The 24,322-nt window shown below is 42.1% G+C and overlaps 1 protein-coding gene across 1 annotated transcript in view; it reads left to right on the top strand.

Annotated features, from left to right (window-relative positions):
• Window positions 1-24,322, top strand: part of ATP10A (ATPase phospholipid transporting 10A (putative)) — a 189,377-nt gene that overhangs the window by 128,498 nt on the left and 36,557 nt on the right. The window contains 7 exon segments of the mRNA XM_055326486.1: window positions 2,784-2,869; window positions 14,905-15,011; window positions 15,416-15,547; window positions 16,628-16,758; window positions 18,326-18,578; window positions 21,121-21,338; window positions 23,770-23,964. Of these exon segments, the coding sequence (XP_055182461.1) occupies window positions 2,784-2,869; window positions 14,905-15,011; window positions 15,416-15,547; window positions 16,628-16,758; window positions 18,326-18,578; window positions 21,121-21,338; window positions 23,770-23,964 (1,122 nt within the window).

The raw sequence follows: 24,322 nt of genomic DNA, 5'->3' as shown, positions 1-24,322 counted from the left end.
GTCAGTGGCTGAGCTGGATGTCTGGGAGGCTGAGGAACTGCCGTCAGTTACTTGAAGGCCTCTTGACCTTGGGCATGATCTTAGGCATGGTCCTTCATCATCCTAAATTAAAGGTGGCATGAAAATCAACCCTGTCATGAATGGTGGTGAATAGCACTTAGCACAAGGCCTGATGTTTAGCAAGCTATCAAAAAATTGTAATTGGTGATGCAGATGTTATGGTACAGTTGTGCCTCCAAGAATTACTTACACAACATGGTGCTTTCCATATTTTTATTGAAATCCCTGGGTTTCTGGGCTGTGTTCTACTTGATGAGTAATTTGTTTCTTCATAGTCAATTCTCAATGTATGTTTATATATGCTTTTTTTAAAAAAAACTTTTTGTCATGATAAAGTATATAAAACAGTTTATCATTGTAACCATTTTAAGTGTATAGTTCTGTGGCATTAATTTTATTCACATTGTTGTGCAACTGTTATTATCAGCTACACTTTCCTCTTCTCCAACTATGTATCTGGATTTTTTTTTTTTTAATGGAATTAGCAAGCTCAGAATGGAAGGGTGGGCTGGCATCCTTTTACTCTGTCCATGCTCCAGGTGGCAGGGTTGGCAAAAGTTTGGTGGCTGATAGTGCTGAAGGCATGACCTTGAAGCCGGTTTGAAATGAAGCAGATGGGTAGATGAGTGAATGGGGAGATAATATATTTATTAAATGGGATATTATTATGTTGTTAGTTTACTCAGAAACAATCAATATAACTAGAATTTTCACATCCAAAAAGTGTGCTCTGGATGTGAAATCTTTTTTAAGTGAGAATCTTAAAGGTGGTCTCTATATTAGTGTGCTAGGGCTGCCATAACAAAATACCATAGTCTTAAGTGGCTTAAACAACAGAATTTCACTTCCCAGCTTCCAGAACTATAAGAACTGTAACCCACTTCCACAGGGTTGGTTTCTCTGAGAAACCCCTCCTTGGCCACATCTCCTCCCTTTTTCTTTTTATGATTGTCCTTCAGTTTGTGTCTTTTTCCAAATTTCCTCTCATGAGGATACCAGTCAAATTGTATTAGGGGTCACCCTAATGACCTCATTTTAACTTAATGATCTCCTAAAGATACTATGTCAAATATGGTCACATGAGGTTCTGGGGGTTAGGACTTCAACATATGAATTCTGGGGTGTGGGCAGAGATAATGGTGGTTACACAATCCAATTATCACAATCTCTGAAGATCCCTCCAATTCTAAAAATCCTCAAAATTCTCCCCAATTCCAGATGAGGCAGATGAAACCAGGTAACCTGTGCCCTGGACGTATACATTCCCCAAGGCACATTGTTATTGATGGAACATTAAGAATGCAGCACTGAAATCCAGAGATGGAATGTCCTACCATTTCTGAGCCGCTCACATTACATTTTTCTTAGAGAGAAAGAATAACAAACAGAGATAGTATTTTAAGTGCACCCTCCTTGTCTGCCAAGAATAATCCTGCGTGCTGTGGAACTCAGGCCCTTCGTGGCTATCCTTGATACTGCACCTGCAGATATCTGCCTTGGAAAAGGCAACCAACCGGCTTCAAGATATTTCACATGGCTTTAAATGAACACAAGGCAGCTTGAAACATAGCCTCACTCTAGAAATAGAGCCAGAGGCCATTTCAGTCCACGGGGAGCAGGGCTGATGGCTAATTTAACTTCTAGAAGAGCCTTTTAAAATGGCATTTTAATTTCAACTATTGAATTAAGCTACTATTATCCAGTGAGTTCTCTTTTTAATCTACATGATGCACTGGAAAACAGTAAGAACTGACATTTGAATAATTACCTTTATGGCTGTATTCTGTGCTGGAAACTACAGTGTTGTGGTAGAGTAATAATCACCTGGGGTGGTATTAACAGTGTATATGCCATTGCTGTGATTTTTAACCACTTGCACTTTTTTTGATGGATTTACTTGTGTGAGCAAAGGCAGTTCAATTTTTCACCATGTTGTGACAGTTGGTAGAGAAAAGAGAATGACAAGCCTGAGCAGTGAGAGCTGATTTTTTAAAGAATTCATTAATGATAGTTATTTATACTAAAGGTCTATTCCCTGCACTTCCCTCTGGTTTTCTTCCTCCCCTCTCCCTCCCCTCTACTTCTCTCTACTCCTGATCTGGTCATATAGTTAATGACACTGTTACATCTCTCAGTGGCAGAATTCTCAATGATAGACTTTGTAGTGACCTGCCATTTTTCATCAAGTAGAATAATAAAGTAATTATTGGCTTACACTTTGGTTTTTTAAATGTATTTCATTAAGTATCTATGCAAAATTTTTAGTGCACATTGGGGAAATGTCATTTTATTGTAAGTTCCTATTTTCCAGATGGAATTTGCTTCTCTAAATCTTTATAGGAAATTGGATGATGCTGGTCTGTTTCAAAATAGTCATTTATCCCTTTCAATCATTAGTGGCTTCCTTTGTGGTTATCTCATATTCTCTTATTTTCATTAGAGCAATAATCCTTTCCAGCTCACTTACTCACCAGTACTGTTCTACTAATTGCTATTACATTCTATAATGATCAGTTATCATTCAGTATAAAAATGAGAAAGCATGAGCTAAGCTCTGAGTGCATATTGGCATTCTGCAGAGGGTTATTGCAGAGGGTTATTGGGCAGACTCCTTCCGTGAAATTTCCCTGCCCCACGAGGATGTGAAACAGAAGAGCAAGTGCCTTTTAGAATGCAATAGTCTGAGCCCAGATTTCTCTAATGTATGCATGCTTTTGTTTTAGGTCTCCGAATTTAATCCTTTGATGTTCACCAGTGTAATCGAGTGTGAGAAGCCAAACAACGACCTGACTAGGTTTCGTGGTTGCATGTGAGTATTATACATATGCTTGATCTTGCTCTTACACACACACACACACACATACACACACACATAAATATATAGGATATATATAGTATATATAATATGTACATAATACTGTATATATTATATATATACGATATATATATACACATCTACATGTACATATCTATATACACATAGTTCAAAAATATGCATTTAATATTCTTTGCCACATTGTGTAGCCTTTTAGGAATGCTGCCCGTATCTGAACTTTCTTGGTTGCTTATTGGACTGGTTTGTAAGATCCTGTCAGCAATAGAAACTTGCCCACACTACCTGTGATGAATAATTACTGCTTTTCCTTCCGCTAGCTGGGCCTGGAAAGATGAGGGGAACAAGGGAAGTATGGTTGACTACACGTGGCCCCACTAAATGGAAGCACGCAGGCCAATCAGGAGGAGCCTGTGTGGAAGCATACTCATTCATTCACTTAGGTACTCAGTCACCAAGTATTTGTTGAGTCTCTGCTGCATGATAGGCCCTGTTGTGGAGGGCCCTGAGAGTAATGCAGTGAACTGAATAGTGGGAAAAAAAAATGCTGCCTTTGTGTTTATTTCATTCTAGTTAGGAGAAAAGAGGGACAATAAACAACCAAAGTAAGTAGAATATATATAACTGTCAAATAGTTTAATCCCTTGCTCCAAAATGGAAAGACAAAAAAGGTAGATAAATGACATAGGATTGGTATATGTTGGTACCTGCTGAAGCTGGGTTGTGGGTACATGGGAAATATATATGCTAGTCTCTCTACTTTCATACTTATGCAGCAGCCTCACAGAGAATGAATGTGTGTGCAAGAACATGAAGGACTTCAGGTTTGACCTACCCTAACTTGCTGCGTAATCTCTGGGCCTTACTCTGCTCTCCCAGTTCTCTTGTGTGGAGAATTTTTTTTTTAAGATTTTATTTGTTTATTCATAAAAAAACACAGAGAGAGACAGAGACATAGAGGGAAAAAGCAGGCTCCTTGCAGGGAGCCCAATGTGGGACTCGCTCCCAAGACCCCAGGATCATGACCTGAGCCAAAGGCAGATGCTCACTTGAGCCTCCCAAGTGCCCCTTATGTGGAGAATTTGACGCCTTCTCTCTGCCAGCTTTCCTACTTGACATGTGAGCTGACCAGTCTACTGTTTAGTGGTCCAGGCACAGAGTGGCCCCCCACAGAATATGGGGTGAGGCAGGGTATTCTGTTTCTCGAAGTGCATTCCATTTCTAAGACCTTTCAGTGTATGTTTGAATCTTTGGGTTCACTGGCACATCCAGCATTGTTGCATGTGCCCCATATACAGTCAACTTCCTGTCATACTACAGGGTGATCAATGAATGAAAAGTGTTAGTAAAGAGTAAAATGTGTGTGCTGCAAAGAGATGACCCAGTCACCCAGTGAAATCGCTGATCCATGCCTGAAGATCAGAACTTGGACAATGTTAGATCACCCCTTAAAGGAACCAGTTAAAAGAGGATAAAACTTGTTAAGAAAAATGTTACAATATAGTGTATAAAATATAGGAGAATACTTAACTACTCATATGTAACTGGCTACTATAGATTTTCCCCTGACCTATAGCCCTCCGGGCCATCTTCTGTAGGCCCACAGCCCCGTTGTCCCCCAGACTTCACACATGGCACCATTCTCAGCACCACTGTGAATCTCCAGGACCACATCAGCTAAATGGAGCAGATGCTGGGTTTCCAAAGACCCTGAAATAACCATCTTGAAGGGTGGCAAAGGCATCTTCTAAGAGGAATATTCTATGCACATTTTTGCTTATGAGGTAATTTGGGGTGGTTGACTCTACCAAAGACAATGAATAAACACCCTTCACCAAAGACTATACTCCTCTCTTATGGTCTGTCTTCTCTTCTGTGGGGGTTCCTCCAAAGACCCTGAAAGATGCACTGCTCCCATGCTCTCATGACTCTTCTCATACTTTTGTTGCCTGCTCTTGGGTTGGGTTAACATTGAAAGAGACTGAACCCTAAGACAGCAGCTCTGAGTCCTGCCCTCTAGGAACTACTTTGTCATTGGGATTTAAACAAGTCCAGTTTAGTGCTGAGGCTGGTAGGCTCAGGAGCCCACATTTTCTAGCTAGATAACCTTGGGCAATCTAGTTAACTTTACCCCCTCGAGCACTTGGTGCAAAGTTTTAGTCATTTTAATACACGGAAAGCTTTCAATGCATGCTTAATTAATATTTGCCACTATTATGGTCATTGCTGCTATTGTTAATACTACTGTTACAGATAATACCATAGAGCAAGGAGGTAAAAGGATAAGGATAGAGGTAAAGGTGAGAATACAAATGTGTCCAGGGGAGGGAGGTCCAGTTTAAAGGGGAGGGTGATTTGTCTACAGTATGTGTATTAGAAGAAGCCATAGAAGGAAGGAAGATTGAGTTTTGAGATTTCCTGAATTTGAGGAGCTGGTAAGTGCCTCAGATGGAGTGAACCAGGACTTTAGGGTGCTAAAGTATGAGCTAAAGATACGGATTTGAGGACCTTCTGCCTCGAGGTCATGTATGAATTCAGGGAAGGGGCCCAGGAACGTGGGACGGAAGGCTTGGGAAAAAAGGAAAGGAATAAAGGACTGTAACCCCACAATTAGAAGTGATAGGGGTGTGGTTACAAAGGCAATGTACAATAGTGGAGGCATAGCAAGGACATTTGGGAGATCTGCATGCCACACTCCAGTGGTAATGTAAGGAACGGGAAGGCCACACCATTGGAGCATAGATCCAGGGGGGCAGAGTCCAGATGGCAGGAGATACAAGAGGACTTATATTTTTTCACTATTCTTTCTAGAAATGTGGCATAAAAGGAGGAACAGCTCCAGAGATGAAAGCCTCAAAGAAAGGGGAAGTACTTTTATTAGGAAAAGAGAAGATAACAAAAAGCCAGGCTGGTAGAGATCTCCATGTGGGCAATGGTAACTTTCAGGTGTGAGGAGTTAGTGATCAATGAAGGGCAGCATCCCCTGTCTCCTTCCTTCCTTCCAGTACCTGCACCACCTCCATGCCCATCCCTTAGCTGATTTAGCACCCCTGCTGTAGTTTTTGAATATAGGTAAGGTTTGGTGGGGTCCAGAGTGGATGGCCAAAAAAGAATTCTTGAGACATCTTCCGTGCAAAATGGTCGTTTTGTTAAAGCATGGGACAGGACCCATAGGCAGAAAGAGCTGCTGCTCCCTACAGCCCCTGGATTATGAGGAACAGTTGATTATATACTTTGGGGTTGGGGGAAGTAAAGATTAGGGAAATTTCAGAAGGATTTCCATATGCTGAAAGATGACTCAGGAAGCCTGAAGCCTTGCTATTGTCAAAGCAAGATGGTTTTTCCCTCTAGCAAGGCATTAACATTAAGACAATTGGGAGCTTCCTGGAGGAATTTATACTCTGCCTGCCTCAAGTATTTGTAAATGAGCTGCAGGTTATGAGGACATTTAATTTTATCTATATTTCCTCTGCCTTTTTTTCCCACATCACCCAGCCACTTTTTTTTGGAAGATGGCTGCTTAAGTGGACATCTTGTGCCCCACAGCCTGACAAGCTTACTCAGCTTCTCCAACAGATGCCTCCAGCAAATGTTCCCTAACATGGATGGGCCTCTCTCCCAGCAAGCAAGCTCAGACAGGTCTCTGGAGGTGGGGCACAGGTGACTGTGTGTTGAAGTTTCTCCTTCTGGTGCCTCTGTGGTGCAAGCCAGCATGAGGAGCCCTGCTCCAGGAAGAGTTGAAGGGAGAGGAGGGCAGGTAAGTGGAGTGTTAGGGGAGGGGCCTCTTCACACCAGAGTCCTGTTTGGGGCAGGAAGAAGGGAGTCCCCAGTTCCCATACTGGTCCTTATTATGCTCATGGGTGGGGCTAACTTGGGTGGTAGCCCTGCAGTATAGACACAGGGAGCAGTAGATGAGCAGCCAGTTCTCTGGTTTGCTGGCTTGCTGGATTTCATCACCTGCGGAGGGTGGCCTCCCTTCAGCCTTGCCTCCGCTACTGTCCTGTAGCCTCACTCCAGCCAAGGAGCCCAGGCCAAGCGCAGCCACCATTGTACCAGCAGGTTTCATGACTATATGGTCCAGCCAATCTGAACTCAAAACTTTAGCCATTTGCACTTAGAACTCAGCTTAGGTTTATAGAAAGAAGAAATCTGAATTCCAGCTTTGTCCACTCGCTGGGCAGGTTATTCTGGCATTTCTCAATGTGGCTTCCTCCTAATGCTGGAGATATAGTGGCTGACATGAGAATGGAGGGAAAGAATATGGGTGGAGCTTGAGGTGAATTAGAACACATCATGTAAGAGAGCGGTGTTAGCCATGGTATGTAGGATTAAATGACTTCAATAGGAATGTCTTTCAAGACTGAAAGTACATTAGTGAGTGGAAGGGGGATGGGGAGTGACTGCCATTGGGCATGAGGTTTCTTTTGGGGGTGATGAAAATATTCTAAAACTAGCTGATAGTGACAACTGCGCAACTGTGTGAATATACAAAAAAAAACAACAACAATAAAATGCTCATCCATACACTTTAAATGGGTAGATTTTTTGGTATGTGAAATGTATCCTCAAGCTGCTAAAATAAACAAAGTGTCAGGAGCTCCATTATTGAAGTGCACCTTAATGCTCACCAATGTATAACACAATCCCAAAGTTAAGCACTAATGAAATCCTGACTGTTCTCCACCCCTGCCGGTGCCCTCTCCCTAACCTAAGGCCCCAAGAGGGCCCTGTGAATGGAGAGGGGTGGCCTACTGTCCCAGCAGCTCAGGACACCCTGCTCAGCTGTGGTTAGCCAACTTCGTGGCATAGAGTGGGTGACCTTTGAAGCCACCAGTCAATCAAACATTTTCATTTACCTTTAGAAATAAAGCAGAGAGCCTGGTTGGTTTAGTCTGGTTTAAAATTCCATTTCAAATTATAACCCCATGTTCCATTTCTAATCCCAGAGTCTTCCACAGACTAAGTCCTGAGCTCCCTCCCCACATGCTGGGAGCCTTATGTGACCACATAGGGCTGAGAACCTGTCATTGCCTTCCTGGGTGTGTTTGTTGGGATAGCCACCAGTCAATCAAACATTTTCATTTACCTTTAGAAATAAAGCAGAGAGCCTGGTTGGTTTAGTCTGGTTTAAAATTCCATTTCAAATTATAACCCCATGTTCCATTTCTAATCCCAGAGTCTTCCACAGACTAAGTCCTGAGCTCCCTCCCCACATGCTGGGAGCCTTATGTGACCACATAGGGCTGAGAACCTGTCATTGCCTTCCTGGGTGTGTTTGTTGGGATAGCTATACCACCTGGACTCATTAAAACTGGAAAATGTTTATTTTACCTTGACCCCTTTAGTGGACATACTTACATCTCAAGAAAGTCCATCATTGGCACAAAACACACAATTGGATTATTTCTGCATGTACATTAGAGAAACCTACTATCTCAAAGGAAATTCTGGGGTGCCTGGGTGGCTCAGTCAGTTAAGCGTCTGCCTTCAGCTCAGGTCAGGATCAGCTTCAGCTCAGGTCCTGGGATCGAGCCCTGCATGGGGCTCCCTGCTCCATGGGAAGCCTGCTTCTCCCTCTCTCTCTCTGCCTGCCACTCCCCCTGCTTTTGTGCTCTTTCTCTCTCTGTCAAATAAATGAAATCTTAAAAAAAAGGGAAATTCTGCCCAGGGTTCAGCCATGGAAGGAATTGTCTATTATTTCTTTCTCCCTACCTCTGTCACTTACACAATAGAAGTTTATTATCTCACATTTCTGGAGGCTTGAAGTTTTTTTTTTTGTTGTTGTTGTTGTTGTTGTTGTTGTTTTAATTTTTATTTATTTATGATAGTCACAGAGAGAGAGAGGGGCAGAGACACAGGCAGAGGGAGAAGCAGGCTCCATGCACCGGTAGCCAGATGTGGGATTCGATCCCGGGTCTCCAGGATCGCGCCCTGGGCCAAAGGCAGGCGCCAAACCGCTGCGCCACCCAGGGATCCCTGGAGGCTTGAAGTTTGAGTGTCAGCAGGACTGGTTTCTCCTGAGGTCTTTCTCATTGGTGTGCAGATGACCATCCTCTCCCTGTGTCTTCACATGATCTTAACCTCTCTGCTTGTCTATCTCTGTGTCCCAATTTTTCTTTATACGGATACCAATCATGGAGTTTAGCCCATCCATATGACCTCATTTTGACTTAATTACCTTTTTAAAGACTCTGTCTAAATGTCACATTTGAGGGGATTAGGACTTCAACAAATGAATACCAGGGCAGAGAGCACATGTCAGCCCATAACAAAGAAGTAGGTGTTAGGAACAACTAGATGGGGAACATCTTCCTAGAATCAGGCCTCATACCTGCTTGGCCCTGGGCCTATTCTACCAAGTACAAGGACTTCAGCTTTCCCCTTGTTCTTCAGCTTTCCCCTTCTTCTTCAGCTACCCTGCTGGAGCTTGGCCTGACTTATTCCACCTCCTAACACAGGGGCCATTCACTCAAGAAAGGCCATTCATATCCATGCGCTGACTGTCCTTGTGGTAGTAGTCCTCATAGATCTATGCACCTGCTGGTAACCAGTTCTGGTCTAGCTTAGTGTAATTAGAAAGCACAGTATCACTCAAAAAGTGTGTGTTATATCAACGAAAGCTTAATACAAACTATTTTTCTTGTTTCTATGGAGTTCACCTTTTATTCTGAATGAGCATGACTGGAACTTTGATTGAAACTGTTTTTTTTTTTTTTCCTATTATCCCTCAGAAATAGTTTCTATGTCCAGCTATTACCAAGAAAACTGTGGCCATAGGCATCCTTTCCTTCCAGACGTCGGAATGGTGTTTTGTGTGTACCATCTTATGCATGCTGGTGTCTTGATGCATTAGCCAAAAATAAATCTTTTCTAAAGCAAAGCCTGTCCTGGAATTTCCAAAGGGGGGCCTTTACACAGTGTTGTTTGAACCCCCTGCCCCCATGTTCCTTTGCATGCTTTCTGCAGAATAATTAATGCTGTATCGTTTAAATAACAGGCTTGTGGAAAGTGCATCTCCCTAGCCTGCATTTTGGTTTTGTCTTTATGATTTAGCCTCTCTTCTTCACCAGAAAAATATATTCATTTCCCTGGTTGTAAATAACATGGGTTGTGTCTGAGATTGAATGGTAGCTCTACCCCTTATGCCACTTACCAGGGTCCAGATGTGGCAGGAAATATTGTTTCCCCAGAAACCTGTGTGCGTCCTCTGATCTTATACTCCCCAGGCCATATCTACTCTCCATGTCAGTGACACTGTGTTAGGAGTTGGTGTGAGGGAAAATGCCTGCAGGTGTCCTTGGTGAGCTTTAAGAACCACAGAGGAGTTTGGGTTATGTGTGTGTGGGAGGGGTGAGGAGGCTGTCTACTGATGATGTGGGAAGCTGGCTTTTCTGAAGTCAGCTTTGGAGGCACTGCCTGATGTAGCTTAGGCTGGGCCCCTGCTCTAGTTTTGGAAACCTCCCAAGCCTCCCCTTGTGTGTTCATCAGGCTCCAGGACCAAATCTGTCCCAATGTGATCCTAGCGTGGGGTGATTCTGGTCAGCATGGATGATGATAAGGCCCTCTTTAGTGGATCAAGAGGACAAGTTTGAAAACCAGTGGCTTAAACATGGACTATCCCTCTGGCTCAAAACAGCAAGGAAACCCAGTTTCTAAAATGGAATTTACCACATTTCAAATGTAATACATTAATATTTCTAATAACATAGTGACTTTTTATAAGAGAGATGTAGAAAATGTTGCTGAAACCAATACCATCCCCTTTTCTAAATCTGTTGCATTTCTATACACCAATAATGAAAAAGCAGAAAGAGAAATTAAGAAAACTATCCCATTAACAACTGCATCAAAAACAACAAGATACCTAGGAATAAACCTAACCAAAGAGGTAAGGTATCTGTACTCAGAAAACTATAAAACACTGATAAAGAAATTGAAGAGGACACAAAGAAATGGAAAAGCATTCCATGTTCATGAATTGGAAGAACATCTATTGTTAACAAAATATCTATATTACCCAAAGCGATTACACAGTTAATGTAATCCCTATCAAAATACCAACAGGAGTTTTAACAGAGCTAGAACAAACAGTACTAAAATTTATATGGAACACAAAAGACCCCAAATAGCCAATGCAATCTTGAAAAAAGAAGAGTAAAGCTGGAGACATCACAATTCCAGACTAGTTATATTACAGAGCTGTAGTGATCAAGACAGTAGGGTACTAGCACAAAAACAGACACATAGGTCAATGGAACAAAATAGAAAACCCTGAAACAAACCCACAGCTATATAGTCAATTAATCTTTGACACAGAAGGAAAGAATATCCAATGGAAAAAAAAAGATAATTTTCTCAAAAAAATTGTATTGGGAAAATTGGACAGTAACATGCAGAAGAATGAAACTGGATAACTTTCTTACACCATACACAAAAATAAATTCAAAATGGATGAAAGACCTAAATGTAAGATAGGAAACCATTAAAATCCTAGGGGGGAACACAGGCGGTAACCTCTTTGGCATCCGCTGTAGCAACTTCTTACTAAATACATCTCCTAGTGCAAGGGAAACAAAACTAAAAATGAACTATTAGGACTTTGTCAAGATAAAAAGCTTCACAGCAAAGGAAACAATCAACAAAACTAAAAGGCAGCCTGTGGGATAGGAGAAGATATTTGTGAATGACATATCTGATAAAGTGTTAGTATCCACAATCTATATGGAACTTACCAACTCAACACCAAAAAAACAAAAATCCAGTCAAGAAATGAGCAGAAAACATAAACAGACATTTCTCCAAAGAAAACATACAAATGGCCAACAGACACGTGAAAAAAAATGCACTTCTCTCTCTCAAGTAAATAAAATATTTTTTAATAAAAGATCCTAAAATTTGCATGGAACCATAAAAGACCCTGAATAGGCAAAGCAGTCCTGAAAAAGAAAAACAAAGCTGGAAGCATCACAATTCCGGATTTCAAGGTGTATTGCAAAGCTGTAACCAACAAGACAGTATGGTACTGGCACAAAAACAGACACATAGATCAGGGAACAGAATTAGAAAACCCAGAAATGGACCCTGAACTCTATGGTCAACTAATCTTTGACAAAGGAGGAAAGAATATCCAACAGAAAAAAGTCTCTTTAATAAATAGTGTTAGGAGAATTGTACCACCACATTCAGATGAATGAAATGGGGCCACATTCTTTACACCATACACAAAAATAAATTCAAAATGGTTGAAAGCCCTGAATGTGAGACAAGAAACCATCAAAACCCTAGAGGAGAACACAGGCAGAAATCTCTTTGACCTCAACCATAGCAACTTCTTATTAAACACGTTGTCAGAGACAAGGGAAACAAAAGCAAAAATGAACTATTGGGACTTCATCAAGATAAAAACTTCTGCACAATAAAGGAAACAGTCAATAAAACCAGAAGGCAGCCTGCAGAATGGGAGGGAGAAAATAATTGCAAATAATATATCACATAAAGGACTATAACCAAAATCTGTAAAGAACGTATCAAAGTTAACACCCAAAAAACCAACCTAGCTACCAAATGGGCAGAATATATGAATAGACACTTAATCCAAAGAAGATACCCAGATGACTAGCAGACACATGAAAAGATGCTCAACATCATACATTATCAGGGAGATACAAACCAAACCATGATTATTATTTTTTTTATGATTTTTTTTTTTGATTTATGATAGTCACAGAGAGAGAGAGAGGCAGAGACACAGGCAGAGGGAGAAGCAGGCTCCATGCACCGGGAGCCCGATATGGGATTCGATCCCGGGTTTCCAGGATCGCGCCCTGGGCCAAAGGCAGGCGCCAAACCGCTGCGCCACCCAGGGATCCCCAACCAAACCATGGTTATATACTACCTCATACCTGTCGAAATAGTTAAAATTAACAACACAAGAAACAACAGGTGTTGGTGAGGTTGTGGAGAGAGGGAAACCCTCTTGCACTGTTGGTGGGAATGTAAACTTGTGCAGTCACTCTGGAGAACAGTATGGAGGTTCCTCAATACATTAAAAATAGAGCTACCCTATGACTCAGCAATTGTACTACTAGGTATTTATTCAAAGAATGTAAAAAATACTAATTCAAAGGGATAGCAGCATTATCTACAACAGCCAAACTGTAGGAACAGCCCAAGCCCCCATTGACTGATGAATGGATAAAGATGTGGGATAGATAGATACAGATATATACACAAACATACACATATATACATCTGTGTATATGTATATATAATGGAATATTTACTCAACCATAAAAATAATAAAATCTTGCCATTTGCAATGATGTGGATGGAACTAGAAGATATTATGGTAAGTGAAATAAGTCAGAGAAACACAAATACTATATGATTTGACTTATGTATGGGATTTAAGAAACAAAACAAATGAGCATAGGGAAAAAAAAGAGACATACCGAGAAACAGACTCTTAACTATAGGAACAAACTGATGGTTACCAGAGGGGAGGTTGGGGGGGAGGGGAGGGGGAATTAGTTAAATAGATGCTGGGGATTAAGGAGTGCACTTGTGATGAGCAGAGGGTGTTATATGGAAGTGCTGAGTCAGTATATCATAGATTTGAAAGTAATATTACACTGTATGTTAACTAACTGTAATTTAAATAAAAACTTAAAGAAAGATCTGTGTATCTGTGACAATACAAGGTACTGATGAGGAGCAGTGTTCTCTATGATGAGCAGGAAATGGGCATGAGATCACCTAGCAACCTTCCCTGGCCAAATTCTGAGTCTCACAGTTCCCAGGTCTGTCCTTTCTAGCTGTGGTCTGTCCTTGTGATAAAAACAAGCCTGTGATGCTGACACCAATTCTGACATGTGGGTTTTTCCTACACGGTCAAGCAATTCTGTGACACCAGCTAGGTGTCCTCTAATTTAACTCAATTCTGACACTAGTTGGAGACAGCATCAGACCCCATAGGTTTAAGCTCAATCCCACAAGACTTCCTCATTTCAAATGCCAACTACAAGTCCAGATTGTCACCTGTCCTTCTAACTGATCAGCTATAAATCAGAGGTTCCCACAATTCCCTTTTCAGTTTCAATTAATTTGCTAGAGCATCTCATAGAACTCAGGAAACAATTTGCTCGCTGTTTACCAGTTTATTATAAAATGATATGATAAAGAATACAGGTGAACATACAGAAATGGAAGAGATGCATAGAGCAAGATATATGGGAAGGGGTGCAGAGTTTCTGTGCCCTCTCTGAACATACTACTCTTCCAGCACCTCCATGTGTTCACCAACGCAGAAGTTCTTTGAACCCCATTCTATTGGGATCGTATGGAAGCTTCATCACATAGGCATGATCAATTATGAACTTAATTTCCAGTCCCTCTCTACTCTAGGGAATGGAAGGTGAGGCTGAAAACTAAGTTTCTAGTCATGGCTTGGTCTTTCTGGTGACAGTCCCCACCCAGGAGCCCACCTAGAGTGCCTTCATTAGAACAAAAGACCCTACTATCACCCAGGAAATTAAAAAGGATTTAGTATCCTGTGTCAGGAAAAACTGGGTTCAGAGACCAAACATTAGAACAAAAGATGCTTCTAGTGCTCTTATCACTTAGGAAATTACAAGAGTTTTAGGAGTCCTAATGCTGGGAACTGGGGTCAAAGATTAAGTACTAGAATGAAAGATCCTCCTAGCAGCCACACTTAGAAGGGTTTTAGGAGCCCTCTGTCAGGAACCCAGGGCACAGACATATCTATCTTACTATTTCGCAAAGCCCTTGGACAAAATAAACAAACATCAGGCTGTTGAGATACTTCTAGAAGCCCAGTTACTAGTGAGCAACAGCTCCCTCTCAGCTATCGCAGAGACCCACGGAGACAAGCTGCCCACTTCTAGGGTTCCCCGTTCCCCTTCCTAGTGTCCAGACCTTGAGGAAGAAGGCCTCCTTAAGACCCAAGGTGCACTAAGCATCCACATAATGCATGCCACTTTTTCCTTTGACAGCATACACGACAATGGGAAAAAGGCCGGGCTGTATAAGGAAAACCTGCTGCTGCGAGGATGTACCATCAGAAACACAGAAGCTGTTATTGGCATCGTCATCTATGCAGGTAGGCATGACTGTGGCACATACGGTCTGTAACACAGCTGGCTTGCCACCTGTGCTGTGTGCTCTTGAACGTTGCTTCTTGTTCTTTTTTTTTCTTTTTTTTCTGATTATAAAAGCACATAGCCATTGTAAAAATTTAGAAAACTACGAAAACAGAAGAAAGCAAAATTTCTAATGGTATCTCAACCAAAAGTGTTCTCTCTTAGCATCTTAGCTTATTTCTTTCCATTGTTTTTTCCATGATTCTTACATAGTTAGGGTTAAGTTCATACCCTGCCTTTTTGACTGAGCATATCCTGTAAGTATGATTGGATGGCAGCACTGTTCTTCAGTCCCTGTGTCAGGGTGCTCTGTCAATCCACTGTTGGGCATCGATTTACTGCGCCCCTCATGCTCCCCTTCCAGGACATGAAACTAAGGCCCTGCTGAATAACAGTGGGCCCCGCTACAAGCGCAGCCAGCTTGAGAGGCAGATGAACTGTGACGTGCTCTGGTGTGTCCTCCTCCTCATTTGTATGTCTCTGTTTTCTGCGGTCGGTAAGTCTCCTTCATGGGTCATGAATAAGGGGGCACTATTGGAAGCCTCCAGGTGAGCCCAGTGGGCTGCTGACGAATCATTTTGGCCAGCACTCTAAAGTTAAAAAACACATTTGTCATCCACTTAGACTCAAGGGCTGCTTGCATCAGCACAGACCATATTGGAGACGCCTAGATGAATGAGCTTGACAAAGTAATGTTATTTTTCAAATTTGCAACTTCTTGAATGAAAGAATGTTTTAATCACACCAGTAATGATGATTCCAGCAGAAGTATTAGTAACATGGTGATAAACTGAGAATAATATAGCAGGAGAAGCACAAATGCTACTAATGAGAACTCCAAGAGAAAAGGGAAAAAAAAAAAAAAAGTATTTGGGTCCTAAGAAGGTGCTAGCACTTAGATTGCACATGAGCTCTGGGCTCTCAGATTTGATGGCCTCCAGAACTGGCATGCTGCCCTGGAATGCCTTGCAGGGAACTGTGTTCAGCCTCCAGTAAATGGTCTTCACCACATCTCCTGCATAGCTACCATTGTGAAGCAGATGGGTGTGATATGGTCTTGGAGCTCAGTCCTAAAAGACATGGTGTATGGGACACGAAAAGGGCTTCTGCTATCAGATAGTTGTGGGACTTAGTTGATGAAATAATGTGCTTGGCTTCTGAGAGTCCCTGATAGGTGCAATTTAAGTCTATAGCAAGGGTTGATAATGGGCAGTATCTGGGGCTGACTGATGAAACTGGTATTTTGTGAGGCACACACTGGGAGATTACTTTTTGGGGATTTCCTGTCAGTAGCTGCCAGCACATACCCAATTTCTGCCTCATGACCAGTGTGCTTTTCAGTGCCAACAATGGGAAATGCCCAATGTGAGGAAGAGTCCAAGAACCAGTACCTTCCAGCAGTCTGATTGTGGGTGCCAATAGTATGTGCCATGTGCTTTTGCTTTCTTATGTGGCAAGGCAAGCTAATGAGGCACAAAGTGCCTGTGTTCATAGTCATAGTTTTGCTTTTATTTGCACAAGCAGTGTCTTATTTTTTCATTGGATGAATGGTATATCTTTTTGAATGTTGCTGTAGGACATGGACTGTGGGTACAGCGGTATCAGGAGAAAAAATCATTATTTGATGTCCCTGAGTCTGACGGCAGCTCTTTATCCCCGGTCACAGCAGCAGTTTACTCATTTTTGACAATGATAATAATTCTGCAGGTAACATACTAAGTACCATACGATTAATTGCTTTACTTTTCTGGTAAGAACTTAAAGTCATCATACTCTGCTAAGAATGTCCTATAAATTTTGCATCTGGGAGGACCACAGGTGTACCTGCCTAGTGTGCTGCTTCTTACTTTTCCACCTAACTTATCTTTAGGGTCTTTTTTGGGTACTTTTCAAGTTAACATTCTCCTTTGCTGTCCCTAAGATTCTTACGGGGTTGGTTTTTGGATTATTGTGTTTGTTATATTTTTCCATTCAGTTCCTTCTTTAAAAAAAAACACTATATTTTGATATAATTTTAAGATATACAAATAAGTTGCAAAAGATAGTATGGGGATTTCCCATGTGTCGCTTACCCAGAGTCCCCTAATGTGAACATATTACATTACTTTGGTGCGTTGTCAAAACCAAGAAGCCAACTTTAGTACTTTGCAATGAACTAAATTCTAGATGTCATTTGTTTTTTTACTAGTCTTTCCACTTGTTCCAAGGTTCAATTCAGGATATCACACTGCATTTTGCAGCATTGGTTTTTATTATTTTTATTACTATTACCATTAGTATCGTTAGTTCACATGCCTCATGTACAGTCCCCCATCGCTAACTGAATCTATGCCCAAAGGGCTTGTTTGAGAGTAGAGAAGGGGCAATGAATGTCATCCTAGGAACAAAGTGTAAACAGAGGACGTCTGCTTAGTCTTTGCCTATGAGGGGAGCTCTACTGTCTTTTATCACATCTATTTCATACGACAGGAGCTTTCAAAATTAGTCTTTTTTATGAATGTACATTTCGTTCTAGCTTTGTAGTAGTAGTAGTATTAGCACTACAGTAGGGGTAGTAGGTGTGCACCAACATAAAGTTACCAGGAGAACCCAGTTTGTCTGTCTGGATATGATATTCTGAGCCCATGAACATCAGTTCAATACCATTATTCAAAAAAGATTTAAACATTAACTTTATGAAGATTATTCTTATATTGTCAATGTCTATGAATATTCTTGTCAGAGCCTTCTTCCCTTTGCTCTGTATTGTACAAGATCACAGAAATTGTCCTGCAACACAAACAGTCTCTGGAAAGGCTGTCTCTCCTGAACTATGGGGTTGTGTCCACAGAATGGGCATCTCTTGTTGCTGGGAGCCCTGGGAGAGCCTTGGGGCCGAGTGCCACTGTGGTGCGAGGTGACTTTGCTTATGAGGACTCTGACTCTGTGCCATGTGTTTTTTTCTCTTTCTCTCTCCTCTTTCCTTTCCTAGCTTCTCTCAAGCACAACTTAGTAATACGAAAATGCTTGCTTCTATCCAAGCCATGGTTACCATTCTTCCAGACACGATAGTGGATTTCTGCTCTGCAGTGACACCATAGGCTGTCCTATTTTAAACTCTTTGCCAATATCCTAATACTTTTCCAATACTGACTCTAAACCAACCTTTTAAGCTCTTAAAGGTACAGTATATAGTCCCTACTTATTTGTGGTTGTAGTCATTTGAATAGTTTGGACTATTTCTACAGCTCCCTAGTTCTCATCATTGTTCTTCTATATGCCTTATGTCTTCTAGGTTTTGATTCCAATTTCCTTATATGTTTCCATTGAAATTGTTAAAGTATGCCAGGTGTACTTCATTAATCAGGACATAGAGTTGTATGACGAAGAAACAGACTCACAGCTGCAGTGTCGAGCTCTGAACATCACGGAAGACTTAGGACAGATACAGTATATCTTCTCAGATAAAACTGGCACTTTAACTGAAAATAAGATGGTTTTCCGAAGATGCACTGTGTCTGGCATAGAATATTCCCATGATGCAAATGGTGAGTCTGAGGGTAGGGACTCCCAGTCTGGGCTGGACAGAGCTGCTATGTCAAAGCTGCATTCACATGTGCCTGTGTGCATGTACATGTATGTGTGCGTGCGCATGTGTGCACACAGACACACCAGCTTCAGGGATGGCTGATTTTTGAGAGAGAATAAAACATAGGCTGTCAGAGCAATTCAGGGAACTGAAGCTGGGTGGCATTTATAGAATTCCATGTTGCTGACAACGCCCTATTCACTGCAGTGTCTTGTGTGGTGGGCATCTGCTTAAACAGTCATTTTCTGCCAGACAATAGAACCAGGAAGGACATTCTTGAGGAACTCACTTTTGAAGCACCCAGTCTCTGCCACACCAAGAAATGATGAGATGTTTTTGTTGTTACCCATCAGTCTTCTTATTAGCTGAAAATTCTCAGAAGGGCATTGGGCAATTCATGATGTATTCTTTCCCTTAGAAAGTGTTCATGGAAGCAGAAAAGAAATGTCACTCCCATTTGAATTTTGTAGGTGGTCATTCCTCCCACCTCTCCTTTCCTTATCCTTTGCTGCCTCTGTCCTCCCTGAACCCATAGGGGAGCTATCCACTTCATAAGTGGAGGGTATGGTGAGAACCATCTACCCTCCTGAGCCAGAAGAGAGCACCGTGGTAAGTGTCCTGGTGGCACAATAGGATTTGTGGAGCCATGGTACCTTTGAGAGGCGCACCAGCCAGGACTTCCTCTCCTTCCTGTAACAGCATCTGAGAACATGAAAGAAGTCTTGTCACAGGAATAGAAGCAAATATAGAACAGGAATCAGTACATGGGCATCATTAGGAAGCTTTTATTTAGGGGGGTATAGTGGGATAGATCTTTTAGAAGCATGGGATTTTTGCAAGTTTCATAAAACCAAGCTTTAGGATATCCACTAAGGCCCTTTGTGTAAAATGAAAGTAATCATATTAAACAGAAGACATAGGAACTTATCCACTCAGTTTATTGCTGGTCAGAAGCTGCTACATCGTTGTAGACCATATACACATCAGCAGTGCTCTGAAAGATTGCTACTTTTAGGCTAACATTTGACTACTGCTTCAGGAGGGTGGGACAGACAGTTGTATCCTTGGAGAGGTTGACACCAAGCTCTAAACGCACAAGCCCAGAAGTCTGACAGCACTGTATCTGGGCTTTGTTCTTCTTTGCTTTTCATTCACCACCAAGCTGGGACTTTTATCAGCCAGGAGTGGGTGGAATGGGCAGAAGATTTACTTCTAGGGTGAGGCACCCCCTGAGTTGAATCCTGGTATTGGCAATTACTTGGCCTTGTGACCATGGGTGACTTTCCTTGCCTTATCTCTGTTTTTCTCATCCCAAAAGAAAAGTCTTACTGATGAAAGATACTGAATATAAGGCCTGGCTCACAGGACAGACCAACGCCACAGGCATGCCCAGATTGGAGAGCCCTTCTTACCCCCTCATGCAGGCCACCTTGTGTTGAGATACCTTGTGCTCACACCCAGCACTGAACTTTCCCTTGAAGTTCTTAGTAATTGCTTGTTTTGAATGAATAATCCTCATGAATAGTCTCCTTGCTCGTCCATGATGAAACCAGCTGAACTAACTGGGCAAAGCCAGACAGATGTGTTTGGAGACATCCATTAGCAAGAAATAGTGCAGATGTACTTCATATGATTCACTGAGTGGCCACTTGGCCACAAGAACTTTTGCTGGGCTGTGCCCTCTTGAGGGTTCAAGCATAGAATACAGTCAAAGTAGTCTTTAGTGGAGCTTTGCCTGCTGGCTCTGTATCCTGGTGGCATTTGTCCACTCTGTGCAACCACAAGGACTGTTAGCCTCCCTGATGTGTAGAGCTTCATCCGTATAAGGTGAATGAAGATGATCCCTACCCCCTGCCTGGCCCTGAACAAGGATCCTCCATGGAAAAGCACCATCAGCATACCCTGAGAACCAGTACTTTTGTGTGATTACAGGGCAGATGTTTAATATGTGATCTGTCCTGACAGCCCCACAGAGCCAAGTAGCCCCATGACCCCAGGATAAAGGACAAAGCCTGGAGCCTGGCTACTCTGGGGACTAGGCCTTCACTGTGTCCCTGCCTTCATCTCCCTGCTATCTGCTGCCCAGACCCCATTCATCACCCCTCGAGTCACCTGAAGAGAGAGGCCAAATATGAATCTATATCTGTCCACTCCTTACTTGTTTATGGAATGGGATGGCCACTGTGCCAAAATGCATTGGACCTGAGCTTGGGCATCACATTGACCTGGATGTCATCTCCACCCTCTTGAGTCCTATGCACTTAGCAAGTTCTTTAAGTCTTCTGTGAGTCAGTCTGCTCATCTGTGCAGTGTTGTTGAGAATGTCAACCTCATCAGATTGACTGTAGGTACAGATAAATGAGAACAGCATCCATCTCTCAGTGGAAATTCTCAATAAAGTGGCCTTGCCTTTAAAAAATCTACGGTGGCGAGTGCTCTGAGTCAGCTTCCATTTTCCTAGCCTCCCTGTGACATGTCACCCCATGTCCCTCTGCCCACAGCCCAGCGTCTGGCCAGGTACCAGGAGGCAGACTCAGAGGAGGAAGAGGCAGTGTCCAAAGGAGGCTCACTGCCTCAGCGTGGCAGCATTGGGAGCCACCAGAGTGTTCGTATCATGCACAGGAGCCAGAGCACCAAGTCACATCGGCGCACAGGCAGCCGGGCTGAGGCCAAGTGGGCCAGCATGCTGTCCAAGCACACGGCCTTCAGCAGCCCTATGGTGAGTCCCACTCAGAGGACAGCAGCTGCCCCATTCTGGGGTAGCACCACCTCTCCTTGCCCTGTCACTTAGCTCCATTCATCAAAAGTATCCGAATGTAATAATAGAAATGAGCTGTGGTTGGGGGGTTAGCTCTCCTCAGTTAACAGAACTTTTGTGGCCAACACCTTCTCCCCACAGTGCTGTATCTCTTCTAAAACACTGACATGGCCCCTTTGACATGGCCTCTAAGAATGGGGGATTGCCAGTGAACTACCCAGGTGGATGATGGAGAGGAAGTTTGTCCTGCCAAATGAAATAAATAAAGCATCAGAGTAAGATGACAACTGTGAAAAAGCAAAGCCAAGTAGAAAAAAAAAAAAGTTTTCATTAGATGAGACTAAATCCAATAATTTATTTCTTCCTTGCCTTGGCTGCTGCCCAAACATTTATGGACCATTCTGATCAGTCAGGGAAATTTCCAGAAGTGAGTGAATGACCATCTCTAAAAAATCCTTTCACTTCTAAAATGATTTAAGAGCAGAGAGAGAGAGAATCCATTTTGATCACTCTGTGGTGGCCTCATTCTCTTATGTCCTTTGAAACCCATATAGAGGCTACCTAGTATTACCTTATGGTCATGACTGGTGGGTTTTTATAAAAGCATTTGGGAAGGAGGCCTCTCACACTTGATAGGAGGGAAACTGTGTTGGACTAAGCTTTTCTGACATTGATTTAACAATATGAGTCCAAGAGTATTTGAAACATTCAAACTTTCTGACCTAGGAATTTAGTGATTCAATCAAAGATTTCTCTGCATAGAAGTTTACTAGTAGAAAAAAAATGTATTCAGTGATCAAAGAATGGCCAAATGAATCATAGCATGCCTATTTTGAAATTGTTAAAAGTTGTATTTTCAAATGATCCTAAAAAGGCTGGAAAGTTCAAAGTGCACATGACTGTTGAACAACACAGATTTGAACTGTGCAGGGCCACTTACACACATAATTTTTAAAATAAATACAGTATAGTATAAAGTACTGTATTGCATTTTCCTTATGATTTTCATAATAATATTTTTTTTAGTTTTTTAAAAGATTTTATTTATTCTGAGAGAAAGTGAGAGAGAGAGGGACAAAGTCAAAGAGCATGGGGGTGGGGCTGACAGGGAGAAGCAGACTCTCCACTGAGCAGGGAACCCAGTGGGGGACTTGATCCCAGGACCCTGACATCATGATCTGACCCAGAGACAGACACTTAATTCAGCCACCTAGGCACCCCTTCAAAATAATATTTTCTTTTCTCTAGCTTACATAATTTAAGAATACGGTATATAATGCACATAACAAGCAAAATATATCATTAGTCAACTGTTTATGTTATCAGTAAGGCTTTCAGTCAGTAGTAGGCTTATTTTAGGAGTGTCGAAAGTTATACATAGACTTTTCTCCTGTTCCCCAACCCCTGCGTTGATCAAGGGCCCACTGTATATAGTGTTTTAGGGAAAACAGATACTGCCAATTCATGTATACATTCTTTTTATTGAGATATAGTTGACATATAGCATTGTATAAATTTAAGGTGGGGATATAAATCAAAACTATAATGAGATATCACTTCACACCTGTTGAATGGCTGTCATCAAACAGCCAAGAGATAAGAAGTGTTGGTGAGAAAAAAAAAAAAAGAAGAAGTGTTGATGAGGATGTGGGAAAACGAGAACCCTCAGACACTGCTGGTGGGAATGCAAACTGATGCTGCTGCTAGGGAAAACAAGTATGGAGGTTCGCGAAAACTTAAAAAGAATTACTGTCTGATCTAGCAATCTCACTTCTGAGTTTATATCAAAAGGAAATGTATAAAATGTTTGATGATGTAAAATGTAAATGTATAGAAAAAAGTTTGCAAGGCAACACAGAAGCATGTGTTTCAAAAAAGTATGTATTACTGTCAGGTGATATGTATGATACAGATTTGTGAAATTTTCCCTTCTCTGCCTTTTTCAAATCTTTCTGAATTAGATATGTTATTATAATATATATTCTTACCTGTATTATTTTATAATGAGAACATGTGCATTAAAAGGAATGATTACATGAATTTCATTTCATAGGTTAAGTCATATAGTCTTTTACCAATTATACATAATTCATCATTATAAAATAGCCTATGTATATGAGCCACATGAAGATGTCTTTACTGCTTATAATAAAATCAAGGTGCCTTAAATAGTCAAGCACCAGGGTACCTGGGTGGCGTAATGGTTGAGTCTGCCTTTGACTGAGGGCATGGTTCCGGGGTCCTGGGATCCTGCTTCTCCCTCTGCCTATGTCTCTGCCTGTCTCTCTGTATCTCTCATGAGTAAATAAATAAAATCTTTAAATAGTCAAGCACCATTACGCTTGGCAAGTCACTGGGTTATACTCACCCCTCAGTCTCTGTCCTTTTCTAGGAGAAAGACATTACACCCGATCCAAAGCTGTTTGAGAAGGTGAGTGAATGTGACAGGTGCCTGGCCATTGCAAGGCACCAGGAACACCCTCTGGCCCACCTGTCACCAGAGCTATCTGACGTGTTTGACTTCTTCATTGCACTCACCATCTGCAACACAGTAGTTGTCACGTCCCCGGATCAACCACGGCAGAAGGCAAGTTATGGAGTATCCCTGGGAAGCTAATGCCTTCAACCTTTGGTGTGGCCTCACTGTTGTCAGTCCTCCCTTTCCAGTAGGACTGCTCAGCACTACTTCTCGGGTTTAAGGGGATGTCGTAGGGGCCTTGGTATAGGGCAACCTAGCTCGTTGGTTCTGTGGTGCCATCCCCAGGCTACAGTGAACAGGTAGGAGGATTGGGGCCAAGTGAGAGGGGAGAAACTTCTGAGGCCATGATAAGTGGGGTATATACCAGACTGTCCTGGAGGGGGGCTGCCCTGCACAACCTACATAGAGCTTCAGGGTTCCAAACTCTCACAGGAGAGTGGACAGGATAGGACAAATCTCCTGGACT

Source organism: Nyctereutes procyonoides, unplaced genomic scaffold (assembly GCF_905146905.1).
Source record: "Nyctereutes procyonoides isolate TBG_1078 unplaced genomic scaffold, NYPRO_anot_genome, whole genome shotgun sequence".
NCBI lineage: Eukaryota > Metazoa > Chordata > Mammalia > Carnivora > Canidae > Nyctereutes > Nyctereutes procyonoides.
This window is presented reverse-complemented; position numbering and strand designations above follow the sequence as displayed.